The 17446-nt window shown below is 68.0% G+C and overlaps 4 protein-coding genes across 4 annotated transcripts; 3 read left to right on the top strand and 1 right to left on the bottom strand.

Annotated features, from left to right (window-relative positions):
• The first annotated feature begins 1670 nt into the window (after nt 1-1670).
• On the top strand, nt 1671-3780 carry FA09DRAFT_330533 (putative guanine nucleotide-binding protein alpha-1 subunit). The gene is made up of 11 exons (XM_025742642.1): nt 1671-1702; nt 1771-1858; nt 1964-1998; nt 2059-2079; nt 2149-2156; nt 2216-2272; nt 2329-2565; nt 2624-2716; nt 2781-2946; nt 3046-3356; nt 3417-3780. Exons 1-11 carry the CDS (start codon nt 1688-1690, stop codon nt 3445-3447), a joined length of 1062 nt encoding a protein of 353 aa, XP_025597647.1. The 5' UTR covers nt 1671-1687; the 3' UTR covers nt 3448-3780.
• A 643-nt stretch (nt 3781-4423) lies between these two features.
• On the bottom strand, nt 4424-10542 carry FA09DRAFT_309264 (hypothetical protein). Its single transcript, XM_025740604.1, has 16 exons — nt 9732-10542; nt 9399-9419; nt 9234-9342; nt 8864-9181; nt 8754-8804; nt 8324-8697; nt 8026-8268; nt 7649-7966; nt 7479-7587; nt 6708-7420; nt 6546-6653; nt 6389-6490; nt 6249-6326; nt 5062-6193; nt 4831-5009; nt 4424-4775 (listed from the first exon to the last, which is right to left on the bottom strand). Exons 1-16 carry the CDS (start codon nt 10317-10319, stop codon nt 4470-4472), a joined length of 4749 nt encoding a protein of 1582 aa, XP_025597646.1. The 5' UTR covers nt 10320-10542; the 3' UTR covers nt 4424-4469.
• Nucleotides 10543-10753: 211 nt separating this feature from the next.
• FA09DRAFT_330530 (hypothetical protein) lies at nt 10754-11461 on the top strand. The gene has a single exon (XM_025742641.1). It carries the CDS (start codon nt 10799-10801, stop codon nt 11414-11416), a length of 618 nt encoding a protein of 205 aa, XP_025597645.1. The 5' UTR covers nt 10754-10798; the 3' UTR covers nt 11417-11461.
• A 746-nt stretch (nt 11462-12207) lies between these two features.
• On the top strand, nt 12208-17236 carry FA09DRAFT_361187 (hypothetical protein). The gene is made up of 2 exons (XM_025745323.1): nt 12208-15722; nt 15775-17236. Exons 1-2 carry the CDS (start codon nt 12462-12464, stop codon nt 17008-17010), a joined length of 4497 nt encoding a protein of 1498 aa, XP_025597644.1. The 5' UTR covers nt 12208-12461; the 3' UTR covers nt 17011-17236.
• Nucleotides 17237-17446: the final 210 nt, after the last annotated feature.

Below are 17446 nucleotides of genomic sequence, written 5' to 3'. Positions count from 1 at the left end.
CGCAGCGGTGCTCCCACGCCCGCGCCTCCGCCTCGCGACCATCACCGCTGAGCCGCCCGCCGAACATCGGGCCTGGAGGTCGCCATGCTGATGCTGCGGCTTGTGGTTGACGCTCAGAATCCACTTGAGCGGACAGGGAGATGAGAGAGAGCTTCTTGTGAGTGGTCTTGACGGTCTGCGTTTGTGATAGAACAGCCAGCAGGGCGAACGAGGACCTCCGCTACAAGGCAGCACCTTGTGCGCCCCAAGAACCACCGCCGAGGCCTCAAGGACATCTCTTGAGGATCCTCGTCTTACCGTCGAGCTCAAGACAGGGTCCGACTCGCGACAAGGCTGCTAGCGGTCCGGGAGGTCCATGGCCCGGTCGCATGAGGGCGCACATCAATCGACACGCACGGGACGCTGCGGCTGCGCACGCTCCTCTGTCCTTCGGTCCTGCATGTACCTTTTGCCCTGGCGCGCATGTGACAGACAGGACAAAGCAAGGCGACCCTGAACGGACGGACAAGAGGTGTGGGCTGCGCTCTGCTGCACTGCTCAGGCGAAAACAGCGCGGCGAGAGAGCCGTCGCTCCTGCGGCAACTCTCGCCCTCCTCCAGCCCAGAGCACTGGCCCAAACCTGTTGGCGCAGCGCACCACCTCGGCCGTCTCTGACGTTCATACACAGGCTTAAGTGAACGTCTCGCTGACGCTCACGATCTTCGCCGCTCGATGTGCGAGCACGCATCGCAGCATGCGCAAGGAGCCGCCGAGGGTGCGTCTGCTCTTGTGTGCACGGCAGCAGGGCTCGCGATGCATGTGCGGCGGCGTGGCGCCTCTCGCTCCGCTGCATCTGGCGTTTGTCCGTCCGCTCGCTCTGCGCCTCGCGGCTCGCCCGCCGGCTGCTGCTCCAGCGCCGGCGGGGCGCTCTCTCTTAGCGCAGCGCCGCATGTTAGCCCTTGCTGCGCCCGCGGCGGCGCCCGTTCGGAAGAGAGTCGCGGCGTGCTTCGGCAGCGCGCGGGCACGGCGGCTGTCAAGCGAGCACAAAGCTTCCTCCGCGCTGGCGGCTCTGCACGGCGTCACCGCAGCGGAAGAGGCTCTTGCGCTCTCTGCGCCTGCCGCAGCGGCCTCTCCTTTGTGCGAGTGGCCGACGAGTGCAGATCAAGCATGCGCCTTTTGTGGGTCGTCATTCGACTCGCGAAGTGCGAGAGGGGTCGAGCAGCGGCGGCGGCACGCCGACAGCGGCAGTGCACCGTCTGGTACAGCGCCACGCCGTCTGAGGCGGCAGCAGGCCTGCGGCGCCGTGCCCGCGACGCGCCTCGCGTGGCGCTCCGCAAGCAGCGCAGGCGCGCCGCGAGGGAGCGCCGCCCGGCGCCCGCGCGCGCGCGAGCGACGAGGGCAGAGCAAGCGGCGGCCGAGAGTGGCGCGGTGCCCGCCGCCCCCGATCTGCGCTCCCCGCGCGCCGCCGCCTGCGCTGGCCCAGCCGCGCTCGTGCCCGCTTCTCACCACGCTTCACCCTTCACCCTCTCTCACCTCTCCTTCTCGCTGCACATCCACCACCAAGTGCAGCCACACTCTCTCCCTCGCGCCCATCGCAACGCACGCTTCGCCTGCACGTGCCGCCCGTCCGTCGCCGTCTCGGAGCGCATTCCCCCGTCGTCTCGTCGCCAGCCTTAGCCTCTCTTAACCCCCCACACGTTGCGCCAAGATGGGCTGCGGAGCAGTGCGTGCAGCGTCAGAGCTGTGCCGCGCTGCCGGATGCTCACCTTCGCCCTGTGCGCGCATCTGCAGTCCAAGGTAGACCGCGAGGGCGAGCTGCGCAACCAGCAGATCGAGGATGAGCTGCGCCGCGAGCGCCAGGCGCAGAAGAACGAGATCAGTGCGTAGCAGGCGCGGACAGGCGCGGCGGCGCATACATGCGACGGGCGCAGTGCTGCAGCAGGGGAGCGCTTGCTGGAGCAGGGCTGATCGCGGCCGCTCGCAGAGATGCTGCTTCTCGGTGCCGGAGAGAGTGGAAAGGTGAGTGCCGCTGCAGCGAGGCCTCACTGCTGCGGCAGCTGATCCGGTGCCGCCTGTCAGTCCACGATCCTCAAGCAGATGGTGCGTGCCAGGCGAGATGGCCTGTCGCTGCTCAGTGCTCACGACGTGTATGCCGCTGCCTCTTTGTAGAAACTCATGTGAGTGCCGTGCCCCTCATCACGCCTCCTTCCAGCAGCTGACGCTCTCCGGCCCGCAGCAACCACGGCAGCTACAGCGCCGAGGAGCGCGACTCGTACAAGGAGATCATCTTCTCGTGAGCTGCGCCTCCTTTGTCCTGCCTCGCAGCGCTGCTCACACAGGCGCGTGCAGCAACCTGCTGCAGTCGATGCGCGTCATCCTCGACGCGATGGAGAACCTGGACATCCCGCTGGCAGACGGCAGCAACGCCAAGCGCGCCGAGATCATCCTCTCGCTGCCGCCGCAGATTGACGCCGACAGCCTGCCGACGCACGTGGCGGACGCCGTGTACGGCCTGTGGCGCGACCGGGGCGTGCAGACGTGCTTTGAGCGGAGCCGGGAGTACCAGCTCAACGACAGCGCGCAGTAGTGAGTTGCACTCGACAAGACGCGAGGCCTGGCACGCCTGCTGACAGCTGGCGTGCAGCTACTTCGACTCCGTCGAGCGCATGGCGCAGCCAAACTACCTGCCGACTGACCAGGATGTGCTGCGATCGCGCGTCAAGACGACGGGCATCACGTGCGTTGGTCTGCAGCCTTGCGCCTCCGGCTGGCGGTCCTGACGCTTCACCGCCTTCTCGCAGGGAGACGCACTTCCAGATCGGCGACCTGCACTACAAGCTGTTCGACGTGGGAGGCCAGCGCTCGGAGCGCAAGAAGTGGATCCACTGCTTCGAGAACGTGACGGCCATCATCTTCCTGGTGGCCATCTCGGAGTACGACCAGCTGCTGTACGAGGATCAGAACGTGGTAAGTAGCGAGCATCTGCGGCGGATGGCGTGAGGACCGGCAGGGCGGAATGTGGCTTCTGTGGCGTCGCAGCGCGCTGACGTGCCTCGTCACCGCCAGAACCGCATGCAAGAAGCCCTCACGCTCTTCGACAGCATCTGCAACTCGCGCTGGTTCGTGCGCACGAGCATCATCCTGTTCCTCAACAAGATCGATCTCTTCAAGGCCAAGCTGCCCGTGAGCCCGATGAGCGACTACTTCAGCGACTACACGGGCGGCAGCGACTACAACGCCGCGTGCGAGTACATCGTTGGCCGCTTCGTCGGCCTCAACCAGAGCGACGCAAAGACGGTCTACTCGCACTTTACGTGCGCCACAGACACAAACCAGATCAAGTTCGTGCTCAGCGCCGTCAACGACATCATCATCCAGTGAGTGCGGCTTCGTGCGCTGCGACACCGGGCGCTTGTGGCTGACATGCTCTTGCTCAGGGTCAACCTGCGGTCGTGCGGTCTGCTGTAAAGAGGCCTGCCTGCCACGCCGCAATGCGCCGTCTGGCCTGCAGCCAGTCTGGAGCTCGAGCTATATATCCTACTCCCAGCACATCTGCTCTCGCTCCGTGCCTGCAGCTCGGGATCAGCGGCCGTCTGGCGGCCACGTCGCTGCTGCTGCGTGCGCTGCCGTTGCGCACTGCAGTGGCCCGCGCCCAGCTCGACGTCTTCACTCCACTCTGTTCCTGTGCGCACCCTCGCGTGCGCTTGTCACCTCCGCCCTCTGCCCTCTTCAGCCGCGTGGCGCGCACTGCCGCTGCTAATCTCCCACACACCTCACGTAACGATCGGACCTTCTTTGCTGCCCAGACTGGAGAGAGATGCATGACGCGTTGGCTCGGTACATGAGACTGTGCAGGTTGGAGGAAGGGAGCTGATGGGATGCCAACGAGGCGGAGGGAGCAGCGGTGCGTGGAGGGAGCTAGTGTTGAGGGGAATGAGGTGCGGTGCAGAGGAGATGAGTGATGAGACAGGATGCCCAAGTTGAGGGACTCAGTGGCGCGACGACGAGTAGCGGTCGTTGCTGCGCTCGCGGTCGTGGCTGCCGCGCTCGCGGTCATCCGAGTGGCGCGGCTGCGGGTAGTAGCTAGAGCCGCCGCTGCCGCCACCACCGCCGCCGCCGCTGTACGAGTCGCGTCCGTGAGAGGCGTACGAGCTGCGCTCGCCGCGGTAGCCGTCACGCTCACGCTCGCGCTCGCGGAACGAGCCCGGCGAGCCGGCGCCCGACGGACGCGGCGACGGCGCAGCACTGCCGCGGCCCGGCGGTGAGAAGGCGTCGCTGCGCATCTTCTTCGGCGCCGGAGCGTGGTGCTCGTGGCCGTTGGAGGCGCTTGCGCCGGCCTTAACCTGCGGCGACGCGCTGCTGGCCTCGGCAGGAGCCTTGCGCTTGGTGCTCGACGCAGATGCTTTGCTCGGCGCAGGTGCGATGTCCGGGCCGACGAGCTTCTGGAAGATGGCGCGCAGCTTGGAGTACTCGACCTGCGCAGCGAGACGTCAGTCTGAGACACGAAAGGCACAGCAGAGCGGGCGACGTACCGGACGAGGCCAGAAGAACGTGACGAACGACCACAAGTGGCGCTCCTGGCGCTCGCGCTCGGCCTGCGACACCGCGCCAAACTCGTCGGTGAGCAGGTGTCCGATGCGGCCGCCGATGTTGGACAGGCATTCCTTCAGCGCGTTGACCTTCTCCTCGCGCGGCAGATTCTCCGTCTCGCGCAGACGCTTCAGCGAGGCCTTGCAGGGGCGCATCAGCTCCTTGCACGCTGCCTCGTCCATGCTGTCGTTGCCGTCGTCCTCGGGCTGCAGATAAGAGCGCGTGAGCGGATGGAACCCGCAATCAGAGCACGACACTCACCTCCGTCTTCTCGACGGGCGGCGCAGACGTGCGCGCTTTCTTGGCCGAAGCGCCCTTCGCGCCCTTTGCGTGCTTGGCCTGCGGAGCGGGCGAAGCGTTGCTGCCGCCCGGGCTGGACTTGCGGCCCTTCTTGATCGCTGGCGCGACCTTGACTTCGGGTGCAGGCGCTGTGTCGTTCTCTGCAGCATGGCGTCAGTCACCTGCATCAGGCACTACGAGCTGCTCACTCACCGGCATCCCAGAGCGCCTTGAGCAGGTAGTCGCCGCGACGAACCAGATGGATCGCGTTCGGGATTGGGCGCACACTAGCAGCCGGCGGCTTCTTGCCCTTCTTGGGCGCAGCCGGCGCGGCCTCGCCGTCCGCGGCGCCTTCATCCTTGACAGCAGCTGCTGGTGCAGCGTCGTCGCCCTTCTTCTTCTCGAGCACCTTCTTGCCCTCATCGAGGAAGACCTTGCCGGCCAGGCCGAGGGACTCATCCGCCTGGATCTCCTCCCAGCAGCCGAAGCCGTGCTTGAAGATGCCAAGCAGCAGGCGTGCGTCGTCCTCGTCCGTCCAGCCGCCAGTCCAGCTGATCGTCGCCTTGAGGTGGTCGAGCGGCACCTTCCAGCGCAGCTTATCCTTTACCGGGTCGAGCAGCTGGAAGAGAAGGCGCAGGCCGTTGTGGCGCAGCAGCGTCGTCTCGGCGTTCGTGGTAATCTCAGTCTTGCCCATGACGGAGACCATCACCGCGCGCTGGCGCAGGGCAGACGTGATCTCGCCGCCAGCATCGACCACCGCCTGCAGCTCGCGCTCGTGCTCGGCTGCCGCCACCTCGCACTTCTTGATGAGCTCGTCCGAGAGATCCTCGAGCACGCCGCGGTTCTTGCCCGTGAGCTTGCCATCCTCGACGAGCGTGTCGTAGCGCCAGCGGATGTCGCCCCAGCGCTGGATGCCGCGGATGAGCACGCGGATGTCGCGGTCCGACAGCTCGAGAGCACGCTGGGCGCCAGTCTTGCGCGGCACTCCCGGCTTGGCACCGCCCTTGTTGCGTGCCTTGCCCTTCGACTCGCCCTCGTCGTCGTCCTCGTCGTCGTCATCCTCGGCGCCCTCGGCACCGGCGCTGCCTTCGTATGCGCCGCTAGGCACATGTGCGGCGCGGCGCCGCGAAGTGCTGGCGGCTGCCTCCTCGACGGCCTTCTTGCGCTCCTCCTCCTCTGCGGCGCGCCGCTGGTCCGCCGGAATGATGCTGCTCCAGTCCTCCTCGCCCGAGGTCTTGAAGTCGGCCACAAACGACTGCGCGAAGGCAGCGCCACCAGACGAGGCGCCTCCGGCTTCCGCCTCGAGACCCTCGTCGGCGTGCGTGAGGATCGCATCGAGGTCGAGCTGAGAGCAGAGGATCAGCATCGGGGGTGCACATTATTAGCCGCTGCCGACTCACCTCGTCGAGCTGCTTCTGAGCTGCGCTCTCGGAGCTCTCGAAGATCTTCTTGGCGCCGTAGCGAAGCAGCTCGTTCAGCTGAGGCAAGTATGTTGTTAGCAGTGTCTCAGCAGAGCGAGTCGCGCACCCGTCCAGCTCACCTCATCCTTGCTCGGCTGGGCCTTCTGGGCAGAGGCATCGGCAGCCTGGAATCGCTGGCCGCTGGTGTCCATCTGGCCGACGACGGCAGCCTCGAGCAGGAGCTGTGCAGGCACCCATGTCAGCGGACGGCGATGCCCAGGAGCGAGCTGCGCTTACCTTGCGACGGCCGCGCTCGATGACCTCCTCCTCGATCGTGTCCTTGGTGACGAGGCGGAAGACGCTGACGTTGAACTTGGAGTTCAGGCGATGGGCACGCGCCATGGCCTGAGACACAACGCGTCAGCATGCGGAGGGTGCGCGCTGGCGTGCGCCACGTACCTGGGCGTCGCTCTGCGGGTTGTAGTCCGAGTCGAAGATGATCACCGTGTCGGCCGTCTCGAGGTTGATGCCGAGGCCGCCGGCGCGCGTGGACAGCAGGAAGGCAAAGTCGGGCGAGTCGGGCGCGTTGAAGTGCTGGATGGACTTCTTGCGCACCTCCGACGTGATGGTGCCGTCGAGACGCTGGAAGAGGTAGCCGCGCAGCGACATGTAGTCGGAGAGAATGTCGAGCATGCGCACCATCTGGCTGAAGATGAGCACGCGGTGGCCGTCCTGCTTCAGGCGCGTGAGGAGCTTGTCGAGCAGCACCATCTTGCCGCTGTGCATCACGAGGCCGCGCAGCGTGTCCTCGCGCTTGTCCGAGATGACCTCGGAGCCCTCAAAGAGGAACGGGTGGTTCGACGCCTTGCGCAGCTCGACGGCGATGTTGAGCAGGCTCACCTGCGCCGAGCCGGGCGCGCTGAGCACCGAGTAGTTGCGCGACAGAATCGCCTTGTACATGCGCTGCTGCATCGCCGACATCTCGACGCGCAGGATCTTCTCCGTCTTGGTGGGCATCTCGGCCACGACGTCCTTCTTGAGGCGGCGCAGCATCACGTTGTCGAGCTTCTCATGCAGCGCCTTGACGGTCGCCGAGTCGACCTGGTTCATCTCGAACCCGTCCTCGAGCGGGAACTCGTCGGGGCGCAGGAAGTGCATCAAGGCCAGCAGCTCTGCGGGCAGCCACGGTGGTCAGTGCAAGTACACCAGGCAGCCAGCAGCGTCACCCACCCTTGATGTTGTTCTGCAGCGGCGTGCCGGTGATGAGCAGCTTGCCCGCCGTCGGGAAGGACTTGAGGCACTCGTAGAGCTGGGCGCTCGAGTTCTTCAGGCGGTGTGCCTGCGCCAGTGCGGTGTCAGCTCAAGCCACAGAGCAGCGCGGCAGGCAGATTGTGGCTCACCTCGTCGACGGCAAGGTAGGCCCACTTGATCGAGCTCAGGTCGGCGCGGTCCTTGAGCACAAACTCGTACGTCGTGACGAGCACGTTGAACTTGAGCTTGCGCGCCGGGCCAAACTCGTACTGCCGGATCATCTCGCGGCTCGCCGTGTTGCCCGTGTAGCTGATGACGTTCATGTCCGGCGCCCAGTTCTCGAACTGCTGCATCCACGCTGGCAGCGTCGACAGCGGCACGACGACGAGGAAGGGCCCGTACTGGTGCAGCGAGTGGAAGAGGTAGGAGAAGAAGGACACAGTCTGCACCGTCTTGCCCAAGCCCATCTGTGACAAGGCACTGAGCGTCAGCACTCGCCACCACACGCGACGACCGCACGACGCACCTCGTCGGCCAGGATGCCGTTCTGGTCCTTCGACCACAGGTACGCCAGCCAGTTGAGGCCCGTCATCTGGAACGGCTTGAGCGTGCCGCCGGGGTTTATGTACGTCGGCTGCTCCGTCATGCGCGTGTACTTGGGGCGGCCGCGCGGGTAGCTCTCGCTCCGGTACGGCACCGTCGTGGAGGCGCTGCGGGCATGGAATGCGTCGATGGGGCCCTTGGCAGCCTTGCCGATCTCTTCGGCGGCCTGAGTGTGCTAGTGTCAGCGTACAAGTCGCTCGCCTTTGCCTGGCTCGACTCACCTCCCACGTGCAGTCCGCGTATGCCAACCCCTTCCACTTGCAGAGATAGGCCAGGTGCGAGTACGCAACGTCGCGATTGGCGTTCTGCGTGCGCTGGTCGAGCACGCGCTCGACCTGCATGAAGCCCTGCACCATCTCGAGCTGGCGCTCCTTCTCAATCTGCAGCAGCTCGATGTCCTCCTTCTGCGTGTTGGGGTTGCGGCGCAGCTCCAGCTCGGGAATCACAACGTGGCGCACGTAGTTCTCGACGCGCTTGAAGCCCTTGTAGTTCTTGAGGAAGTCGAAGAGCTCGTACGTGTCGTGCAGATGCGAGTAGCCCTTCCACTTGATGGTGTAGACGAGGTTGCGGCGCGGGTCGTCCTCCTTGTCTTTCACTGTCGGTGGCAGAGATGAGCGGCGAGGCATGAGGGGAAGAGCACACGGGACGCACCGAACTCGTCTGCGCGTGCGTGTCCGAAGACGCCCTCAATCGTCTCCTCCTCTGCAGTGCGGTGTCAGTGGTGCGCCTGCTGGCAAGGAGTTTGTGCCGTGCGGCCTCACCCTCGCCTGCCGCAGCAGTGGTCCGGGCGACCATCTCCAGGTCAGCCTGGTCCTCGAATGGGTCGTCGTCGTCGCTGAGCGACAGGCCAAAGTCGTCCTCGTTGTAGTTGGGCTTGCGGCCGCCGCGCGAGGGGATGCGCGCCATCTCGTCGAGCGAGTGGCTTGACGACGTGGCACGCTTGCCCTTGGTGAGGCGCGGCGCAGCGGCTCCGACGGCCTGCTTGGCTCGCCGCCGGGTGTTGCTGGTGCCGAACTCTTCCTCGTCGGAGCCGAGCGCTGCCTCGCGGGCGGCGCTCTGGAAGCTGCCGCCGTTTGCAGCTGCGGCACAAGGCGTCAGCGTGGCATTGACCACCTGCGACGGCGAGCTCACCTTTCGGCTTCGACACCTTGAAGGTGCCGCCGGCACTGCGGCCCTTGTTGCGCCGCCGACTGGAGCCGACGTCCGAGTCGTCGTCGTCGGTGCCGGACGTGTCGACGTACTGTGGAGGCGTGTGAGCGGGGCGCCGGCAAAACTCTGCCGGGCATGGGCACTCACGACTTTGGCAGGAGCGCGGCCCTGAGGAAGGAGAGTGAGTCAGCCATGAGCCTGCGGCCTCAATACGAGGCATGCCGCAGCTCGAGCAGATGCAAAGACAGGCGGTGCTCGGCGGCGCGCGGCGGCCTTGGGGAGCGAATGCGTGCGCGGCGGCGGCGGCGCGCACACTGCTCAAGTGCCTCGCATGAGCGCCGAGTCGCGCACCGCGGCGCGGCGTTACGGTACGCGCGCCTTCGCGGCCTGCCCGCCTGCCCATGCCGCCGCGCGCGAAGCGCCTCTTCGCCGCCGTCACCGGCCCGCTGCCGCACCTGATGCAAGTGGCCAGCTACTCACAGAACGTCTGAGGCCGTACAGCGCCGGATTGGCCTCGGCCTCGTCGATGCGCTTCGAGCTGTCGCGCGCGCGGCGCGGCGGCGAGGCGCTGCCCGAGTCGCCCGACGCCGACGCCGATGCCGAGCCGGCGCCGGACGACGACGCGACACTGCGGTGCGCCGCGGCGCGACGCCCGTTGCCCGCCGGCGATGCCGAGCGTGACGAGGAGGGCGAGGCGTCGTCGGGCGTTGGCGAGATGGAGGAGAGCTCGGACTTGACGCCGTCGCGCTGCGCCTCGTCGTCCTCCGTGTCCTCGTCGTCCGAGAAGGACGGCAGTGCCGGTGCCGCGCGACGCGCCTGCGGCGGCGACGCTGCCGCGCCGGCGCCGACGATCGGCTGGCTGCTCGAGGAAGCTTGAGCCTGCGGTGCACTCGACTGCTGCTGCACAGCGGCGCTCGGCAAGCTGGCATCAGCGGCAGCAGCGATGCTCGCAGCCAGAGCGCCGTTTGCGGGAGCGGCACCGGCGGCAGAGGGCGCAGCGCCGGGCTCAGCCTTGACGGCAGCAGCGTCGCTCATCAACACATCAGGCACGGCCGTCGGAGCGCTCATGACGAGCCTCTCGCCGAGAGAAGGTGCAGAGACTGCCTGGTGCCGCCTGAGGCGTGGCAGCGGCTCGGCAGAATTCTCCGGAGCTGGCGCCTCTCTCACGCTTCTGCTCGAGCCGGATCACCGAGGTGTGATGCCGCGGCGAGCGTGAGGGTCTGCGGGACGGCGAGGTGTGGCAGGCGAGGGGAACGGGTGAGGAGAGCGGGGTCGTGGTGGTCGGGAGCGGCGCTTCGCTGCACGCGGCGCGCGCCGGCCGGGCCGCGCATGAAGACGGCGCGCGCCGCGCGGCGCCGGCGGCGACGACGAGCGGCGCCAGCGGCGGCCCACCCTTGCCCGGCCGAGCGGCACGTTGAGGCGCTCCATGCCCTGCCGCACGGAAGCGCACTAGCGACCTCGGAGCGCACGGGAGCGTCGGACAGGTCATGCGAGCAAGTAGAGTATGGATGTGGCATTGCGAGACGACGAAGAGGAGTACAGGCGACATGTGGCTGGCCGGGGAGCAGCAGATGGGCAAGTGGGTGGGTGTGCCTCGTGGCATAGGGCGCATGGGTGTAGTCCTGCCGCCACGACACGGATCCGAGGAACACGAGACTTCACAGGACACGAGCAGGGGCATGACGAGAAGCTCACCAACACGGAGACGACGACCACACGGCTGCGGCGGCGGCGCCGGGCGCACGTCACACGGCACCCACAGGTCTCAGGACGAGCATCCGCGAGTCCGCGCGGCCAGAGTGACGCACGAGCTCGCGTGTGCGCCTCTCGGACCCACAGCATCGCGATGCCGGCACGTCCAACGGCACAGCGACGCGGCGCCTGGACGTATCGCAGCGCCGCGAGGAGCAGCGCAGAGGCCACGGCCGGCTGCCTCACGCGCGCACACCCAGAGCGGGCTCACTCACGACCTCAGCAGCAGGAACAGAATCCCGCGCAAAGACTGCACATGTCGCGCAGACGACCACGGCCACGACGCCGCTGATGAAGGCGACGCAGCGGCCGAGGCGACGATGACCAGTGAGCAAGGCTGGCAGTCAGGACGAGGATGGCGAGAGACGTGCGACGGAGGGAATGAGAAGAATGGTGTCCATTGCGGAGGATGAGGAGCAGGGTGGGCACAGCGGGGGGGACGGGTGGGGAGGTTGTGGTGAGAGGCAAGAAGCGAGCACAAGGGGCGCGCCGCGCCAAGAGGCGCGAGGGCGCGCGCGCGGCCTGCCAGCTGGCAGCGGGCGCAGGGGGGGCGAAGGGCGCGCGCCGCTGCGCCATCAGCACGGCGGCGCCGCGCCTGCCGCCGCGCTCGGCTGCACCCTGACGGCTGGGCGGCTGCTGCTGCGGCTGCGGCGTGGGTCCTTCATGCGTGAGCTTCGAGGTGGATCGAGGGTCCCGCTCCACGCCTGCGCAACACCAGAGCCGCAATACCTGCACACAACCTCTGCCTGCTTGTTGTCTGCCAGCAGTACTCACGAGCTGTGGGCGAGCTGCCGCAGGAGGCCGGCCGTCCAGCCACGTAGGAGCCGCAGCGTCAGCAGCGGAAGCAGGCGCCGCCGCAGCGGACCCCTCGAGATGCTGTTCCCGCGCTCGCAGGTGCCTGTCACAGGTGCGCGAAGGCGCGAGGCACGGTGCGACACCCTGATCGACAGGGAGAAGGTCACAAAGCATTCCCGCAGCCCGACAGCTGGCTGCTGCGGCAAGCAAGACAGAGACAGCATGGAGCGAGCGTTGGTGCTCAGCGTGATGCTGGCGCAACAGCAGACAGAGAGCTGGCCGTGCCTGGCGCATCGCGGGCATGGCGCATGGGATGGCACGCGCGCCGCCGCCGCAGCCGGCCGCCGCGCTGCCCGCACGCCGCTGCGCTGCGCCGCGCGGCTGACGGTGACGGGCGATCGTCCGCTCTCCACACCGCCTCACCCCGCGTCTGCGGCACGCTCCCGCCTCAGTCTCGGCCCCGTCTCGCACCTCTCCAGGCTCCTGTCCACGCCGAGCAGTCGCCACTGCCGTGCGTGAACCTCTCCGGCGCTCGCATCGCGCCGCCTCGCCGGCACGTCGCCCGCAAGCGCTGCCTGGCCGAGCATCTCGTCGCTCGGCGCAGCAGTTGATACGGCCCAGCTGGCGTCCACGCCTGCTCGTGCAGAGCGCTCGCTGCCGCTCATGCACTCCGAGCCGCAGTCGACGCAGCCGCACGCCTCGCTTGCGCAACAGCAGCCGCGCAGCAGCCACTCGGCCTCGTCGTCCGTGTCGACTGGCGGCGCCTTCAGCGGCGCGCCCTCGGCGGCCAGCACGTCCGAGGGCAGCAGCAGCGCCGCCAGCACGAGCCGCACGTCGTACGACGTCTCTGCAGGTGCTGCCGCCGTTCACTCCGACACACTGCGCGACATGGCATCAGGACACCCGCTGTCTGGCAGCTCTGACGTGCTGGCGGCCGAGTCTTCTGGCGCCCGGCGCGAGCGCGAGGTCAGCGCCGAGTCGCAGCTCTCAGTGCTCTCTGGCGTCAGCAGCGCCTCATCGGGCAGTGTTGGAAGGCGGACCCATGTCGCAGCGCCGCCGCCGTCCTCGTGGCAGACGCAGCAGCAGGCATCGGCCGGCCGTGCGCGCGCCTCCTCGGTCGACTCTCCGACCACCGCTGCGCCCAAAGCCCGCCCTGTTGCGGAAGCAGCCTTGCCAGCTGCGAGCGGCGCGAGCCAGTCTGCTGCGGTGCCGCCGGCTGTTCCTCCGCCGGTGCGGCAACGAGCGACCACGCTGCGCTATCACGGCCAGATCGTCGAGCCCGACGACGGTCCCAGCAGCTCGCTCTCTCCCTCGCAAGGAGGCTCGCAGTCCGGCGGCAGAACGCCCCGCAACAGCATGTATGCTGCCTTTGCGGCGGAAACGCGGCAGCCGCCCGCAGCGCCCGAATCGCAGCCGCCCAGTCCGCGCGAGCGGCGACGGCTGTTCGGGCGGAGCAAGACGGGCTTCGGAAGCAGCCGCGACTCGCTGGTGCAGACGCCCGACGGCGAGCCTGCGCATCCGTCTCCTGGGCGTGCGAGCAGTCTGGTGCGCCGCATGGGAAGCCGTACCTTCTTCGGTGGCGGCCGCAACGATGCCGCAATGGCGAGCACCGACTCGCTCGCCAGCTCCACCGGCAGTGCCGCGACCGAAGGCAAGTCCTCGTCGAGCTTGACATCGAAGCGCTCGGGCGATCTGTTGGGCAGGACAGCGACGCTGCCGAACTGGGTGCGGCGTAAGCAGAAGGACAAGTCAGGCTCAGTGTCGGCGGGGAGCGCCCCTGCCGGCAGCGTAGACGGGCGCAGCGAGGGACGCGCCAGCATCGAGAGCCAGGCGTCCGTCACCGAGTTCGGACGCCGCGTCGATGCGGGCGCAGGCGAGGGCCACTCCGGATCTGCTGGGTCTGTTGGCTCTCAAAGCCAGCGCTCGTCTATGCCCGCTGCTCTAGCCGCACCCGACGACGAGCCGCTGCCGCGCCGACTTAGTGGCTGGCTGCTCAACATGCTCGGCACGTCTGAAGCAGAAGTCGCACGGCCTCGCGCCGGCGAGCCAGGCGCGCCCACGACGCGCATGCCTGCTGCTCGTCCAACGGTCCTTACGCATCGCGGCAGCACGGGCTCTGCGGGCAGCGCGCCTTCCAGCTCGCCTGTACTGCTGCCCGCAGGCAGCGCCGCGACCACTGCGGGCCTGACAGGTCCGCCCGCGCCCGGCTCGCGCAAGGCGGGCCTGCTCACGAGTCTGTCGTCCTCGGCGCGTCAGCGAGTCGGCAACCTGGACCGTGCTGTGCGCTCTCTGCGCGACGGCGAGGTTGCTGCGACGGGCGATGGCGCAGCTGAGGAAGGCATCTGGCTACTCGGTGTGCTGCACGGCGGCTCAGCCCAGCAACAGCGCCGCTCGCTGCTCGACGCCGACTCGCCTCCACTTCAGCCCGGCGGCCCGACGATCGAGATTCAGGGCGCCTCGCCGAACATTGCTCGCGTCAAGTCCGGCACCGCGCCGAGCTCGTCAGCGGGCCGCACGAGTGAGACGAGCTCGCTTAGCAGCGGCAGTGCGCCGCGGCGGCGCATCCGCGAGACGTCGCCCGGCGCGGAGTCGGCGTACTCGAGCGTGCTGAGCAGCGATGGCGGCGTCGAGCAGCACGACTTCCCACGCACGCCATCGCCGACCAAGCCTGCCTCGCTTGCGGACAGCAACGAGGAGGCAGTCATTGTGCGCAATCCGCCCACGCCACACAGCTCGCCAAATCCCTCATCGAGCTACGCGCCGCGCAGCATCGCGGCCGCCGTGTCGGCTGCAGGCGAGTACGCTGCCGCCACTGCACTCGCTGCGGTCAGCGGCCCTGCACCCGTGTCTGCGTCCGAGTCTGTGGCGAACGCGTTCCAGCACGACTTTGCCTCACGCGTCTGGTGCACGTACCGTGCCAACTTTGCGCCCATCTCGCGCGACGGCAGCATCTCGGCGCATGCTGAGGCGGCTGCCGCTCAGGCCGCGGCGGAGGCCGCCAAAGTGGAGGCATCTGGCTTGCCGAACCCATCGGCGCCGAGCACGTCCGCAGCGCGCAATGAGCGGCAAGGCACGCCAGCATCAGCCGGTACGCCTGGACAGCGCGGCTGGCTGGGTCGTCGCGTCGGCGAGGGCGGCTCCTCCGCTGACCTCCTCAGCACGTCGCCGACCAGCCCACACGTGCAGCAGAGTCCCGGGCTCGGCGCAGCTTTGGGCGTGGCGCGCGCCGTCGGCTCTGCCGCCGCGAGTCCCAGCACAAGCTATCCCGTCGCAGGCGGAACAGGCGGTCTGGGCGAGCGCATGGGCATTCCGAGCCTGTGGGGCCGCACGACCGCCGCGCTCTCGGCCACGCTCGGCGTGCGCTCGGACCTCACGCGCGACTCGGGCTGGGGCTGCATGCTGCGCACGGGTCAGAGCCTGCTGGCCAACGCGCTGCTCGATGTGCATCTCGGACGCGAGTGGCGGCGTGCGCCTCGTCCCCTGCCTGACGGCTCCGCTCCATCGAAGGAGGAAGATGGCGGCCGTGCATACGAAGCATGGCATCAGGAGCGCAGCCGCTACGCCACGTACGTGCGCGTGCTCAGCTGGTTCTTCGACGATCCGAGCCCGGCGTGTCCCTTTGGCGTGCACCGCATGGCGCGCGAGGGCAAGCGGCTCGGCAAGGAGCCTGGCGAGTGGTTCGGACCCAGCACGGCGGCCGGCGCCATCAAGCAGCTTGTCGACGACTTCCACGGGGCAGGCATCGGCGTCAGCCTCGCAGCCGACGGAGTCGTGTACCTGAGTCGCGCACGCAAGGCGGCACAGGTTCCCGGCTCGCATGCTTCGCCCCACGGCTCTCATCGCTGGCAGCGGCCGGTGCTGGTCCTGATCGGCGTGCGTCTCGGCCTCGACGGCGTGAACCCTGTGTACCACGAGTCGATCAAAGTGAGTGCTCGCGATCCGGCAGCAGGCGGATGTTGGCTGACTCCCGCTCCAGCGCGTCTTCACATTCCCGCAGAGCGTCGGCATTGCCGGCGGCCGACCGAGCTCGTCGTTCTACTTCGTCGGCTACCAAGGCTCGAAGCTCTTCTATCTCGATCCGCACAACCAGCGCCCTGCCGTGCCCTTCCGGCATCCGCCGCCGTCCCTGCAAGCCAACGATGCGGCGCCCGACGCGGCCGATGAGTGGTGGACGCACGTGTACAGCGAGGCAGAGCTCTCGACATACCACTATGCGCACGCGCCGAAGCGCATGGCGGTCGAAGGCCTGGATCCGAGCATGCTGCTGGGCTTCCTGTGCCACGACGAGGCCAGTCTGGAGGATCTCGCCGCTCGCGTACGCGCGCTGCCCAAGCCCATCTTCAGCATGCAAGACAAGCCGCCGCGCTGGATGATGGACGAGCAGGACGGCTCGGACGGCGAGGGCGGCGCCTACGACGAGGATGCGGCGCTGGAGAGCTTCAGCGAGAGCTCTGTCGATGCCGGCGACGAGGCAGGCCGCGATGACGCCGACTCGGACCATGACGATGAGGACAACGACTTTGCGCCGCCTCGTCCGGGCCATGCAAGCCGCAGCACGTCTGCCAACGATCTCTCTGGCTTCACCGAGGTCCCGCCCGTCACGGCGCGCAACTCTGAGCATGCGCCGAGCAGCTGGCGCGGTGCTGCAGCCATGTCGCGCTCGTCGTCGCAGGGCTCGCTGGGCTCTGCCTCGGCCACGTCTCACGGCGCACCGAGCGGCTCGAGCTGCGAGGCGCGACAGCGGCCCAGCGCCCAGCTTGCCTTTCCCGGAGCAAGCGACGAGCAAGACGAGCCAGAGCACGAGGCTCAACAGTCCAACAGCCGACAACGTCGCAATCAGCCGCCTCCCGTGCGCCAACGAGCGCGAGTCGAGACGGGCGCGCGGCGTCCTCACGACGCCAACGCCATTGCGCGGGCGCGTCAACATGTGCCCGACGTGCCTGCCGTCGCGTCGCCGCCGCTGCGAGAGAGCAGCAGCGGCATCAGCAACCACCACAACAACAACATCACCAACGCGCCGCTCATCACGCAGCGTCTCCGCTCGCGCACCGCACCAGCGAGCGAGGAGCAGCTGTCGGACAGCGACGTCACGTCGACGTGGGAGCAGGTCGGCGCTGCGCCGCCGCCTCGCGCTCCTGCTGCGGCGGCACCGCTGCCGCACAAGTCGTCTGCGCCTGCGCCGCGCTACGACGACTCGGACGATGACTTCTAGACGCTGCGCCTACCTCTCTACAGCATACCACGCAGCAGCCGCCCCTTCCTTGCCCTCCGCCGCGACTTTACTTACCCCCAAAGGCAGCGCCGGTCGCCCCGCCGCATTCCCCACCTCGCATACCCACGCCGTCTTCTCTCTCTCTCCCGCTCATCACGTTCCCGCGCTCCTCACTGTACACTACATCTTTGCGCTGCTGCCGTGTCATCGAACCGCTTGTCCCGTCTCTCGCTATCTGAGCATGTGGCACGCGGCGCTCCGAAGCGTCGGAGCGTGAGGCGGTGTCCAACGCGTGGGAGCAGCGTCGGCCGGCGTGTTGGGTTGGGGCGCCGCGCGGCACACTGCCCAGGTGCCTGCGCCGAGCTGGTCGCGGCGGTTGTATGCGACGCATTGAAGCTGTGCGCCAGGGTTTGTATTCACGGGCGCAGGCTCTTGT

The sequence above is a fragment of the Tilletiopsis washingtonensis genome (assembly GCF_003144115.1).
Source record: "Tilletiopsis washingtonensis strain MCA 4186 unplaced genomic scaffold FA09scaffold_13, whole genome shotgun sequence".
Lineage (NCBI taxonomy): Eukaryota > Fungi > Basidiomycota > Exobasidiomycetes > Entylomatales > Tilletiopsis > Tilletiopsis washingtonensis.
The sequence above is the reverse complement of the archived record's forward strand: the minus strand, read 5'-3'. Positions and strand labels throughout refer to the sequence as shown.

Coding starts and splice junctions, on each gene's coding strand:
- FA09DRAFT_330533 (XM_025742642.1), top strand. Junction 2,566..2,623: donor CTCAACGACAGCGCGCAGTA/GTGAGTTGCACT, acceptor GCTGGCGTGCAG/CTACTTCGACTCCGTCGAGC. Junction 2,717..2,780: donor GTCAAGACGACGGGCATCAC/GTGCGTTGGTCT, acceptor GCCTTCTCGCAG/GGAGACGCACTTCCAGATCG.
- FA09DRAFT_309264 (XM_025740604.1), bottom strand. CDS start 10,319: ATGAGCGCTCCGACGGCCGTGCCTGATGTGTTGATGAGCGACGCTGCT. Junction 7,421..7,478: donor GCTGCAGAACAACATCAAGG/GTGGGTGACGCT, acceptor GGCTGCCCGCAG/AGCTGCTGGCCTTGATGCAC. Junction 5,010..5,061: donor CAAGGCGCTCTGGGATGCCG/GTGAGTGAGCAG, acceptor GCCATGCTGCAG/AGAACGACACAGCGCCTGCA.
- FA09DRAFT_330530 (XM_025742641.1), top strand. CDS start 10,799: ATGTGGCTGGCCGGGGAGCAGCAGATGGGCAAGTGGGTGGGTGTGCCT.
- FA09DRAFT_361187 (XM_025745323.1), top strand. CDS start 12,462: ATGCACTCCGAGCCGCAGTCGACGCAGCCGCACGCCTCGCTTGCGCAA. Junction 15,723..15,774: donor TGTACCACGAGTCGATCAAA/GTGAGTGCTCGC, acceptor CTCCCGCTCCAG/CGCGTCTTCACATTCCCGCA.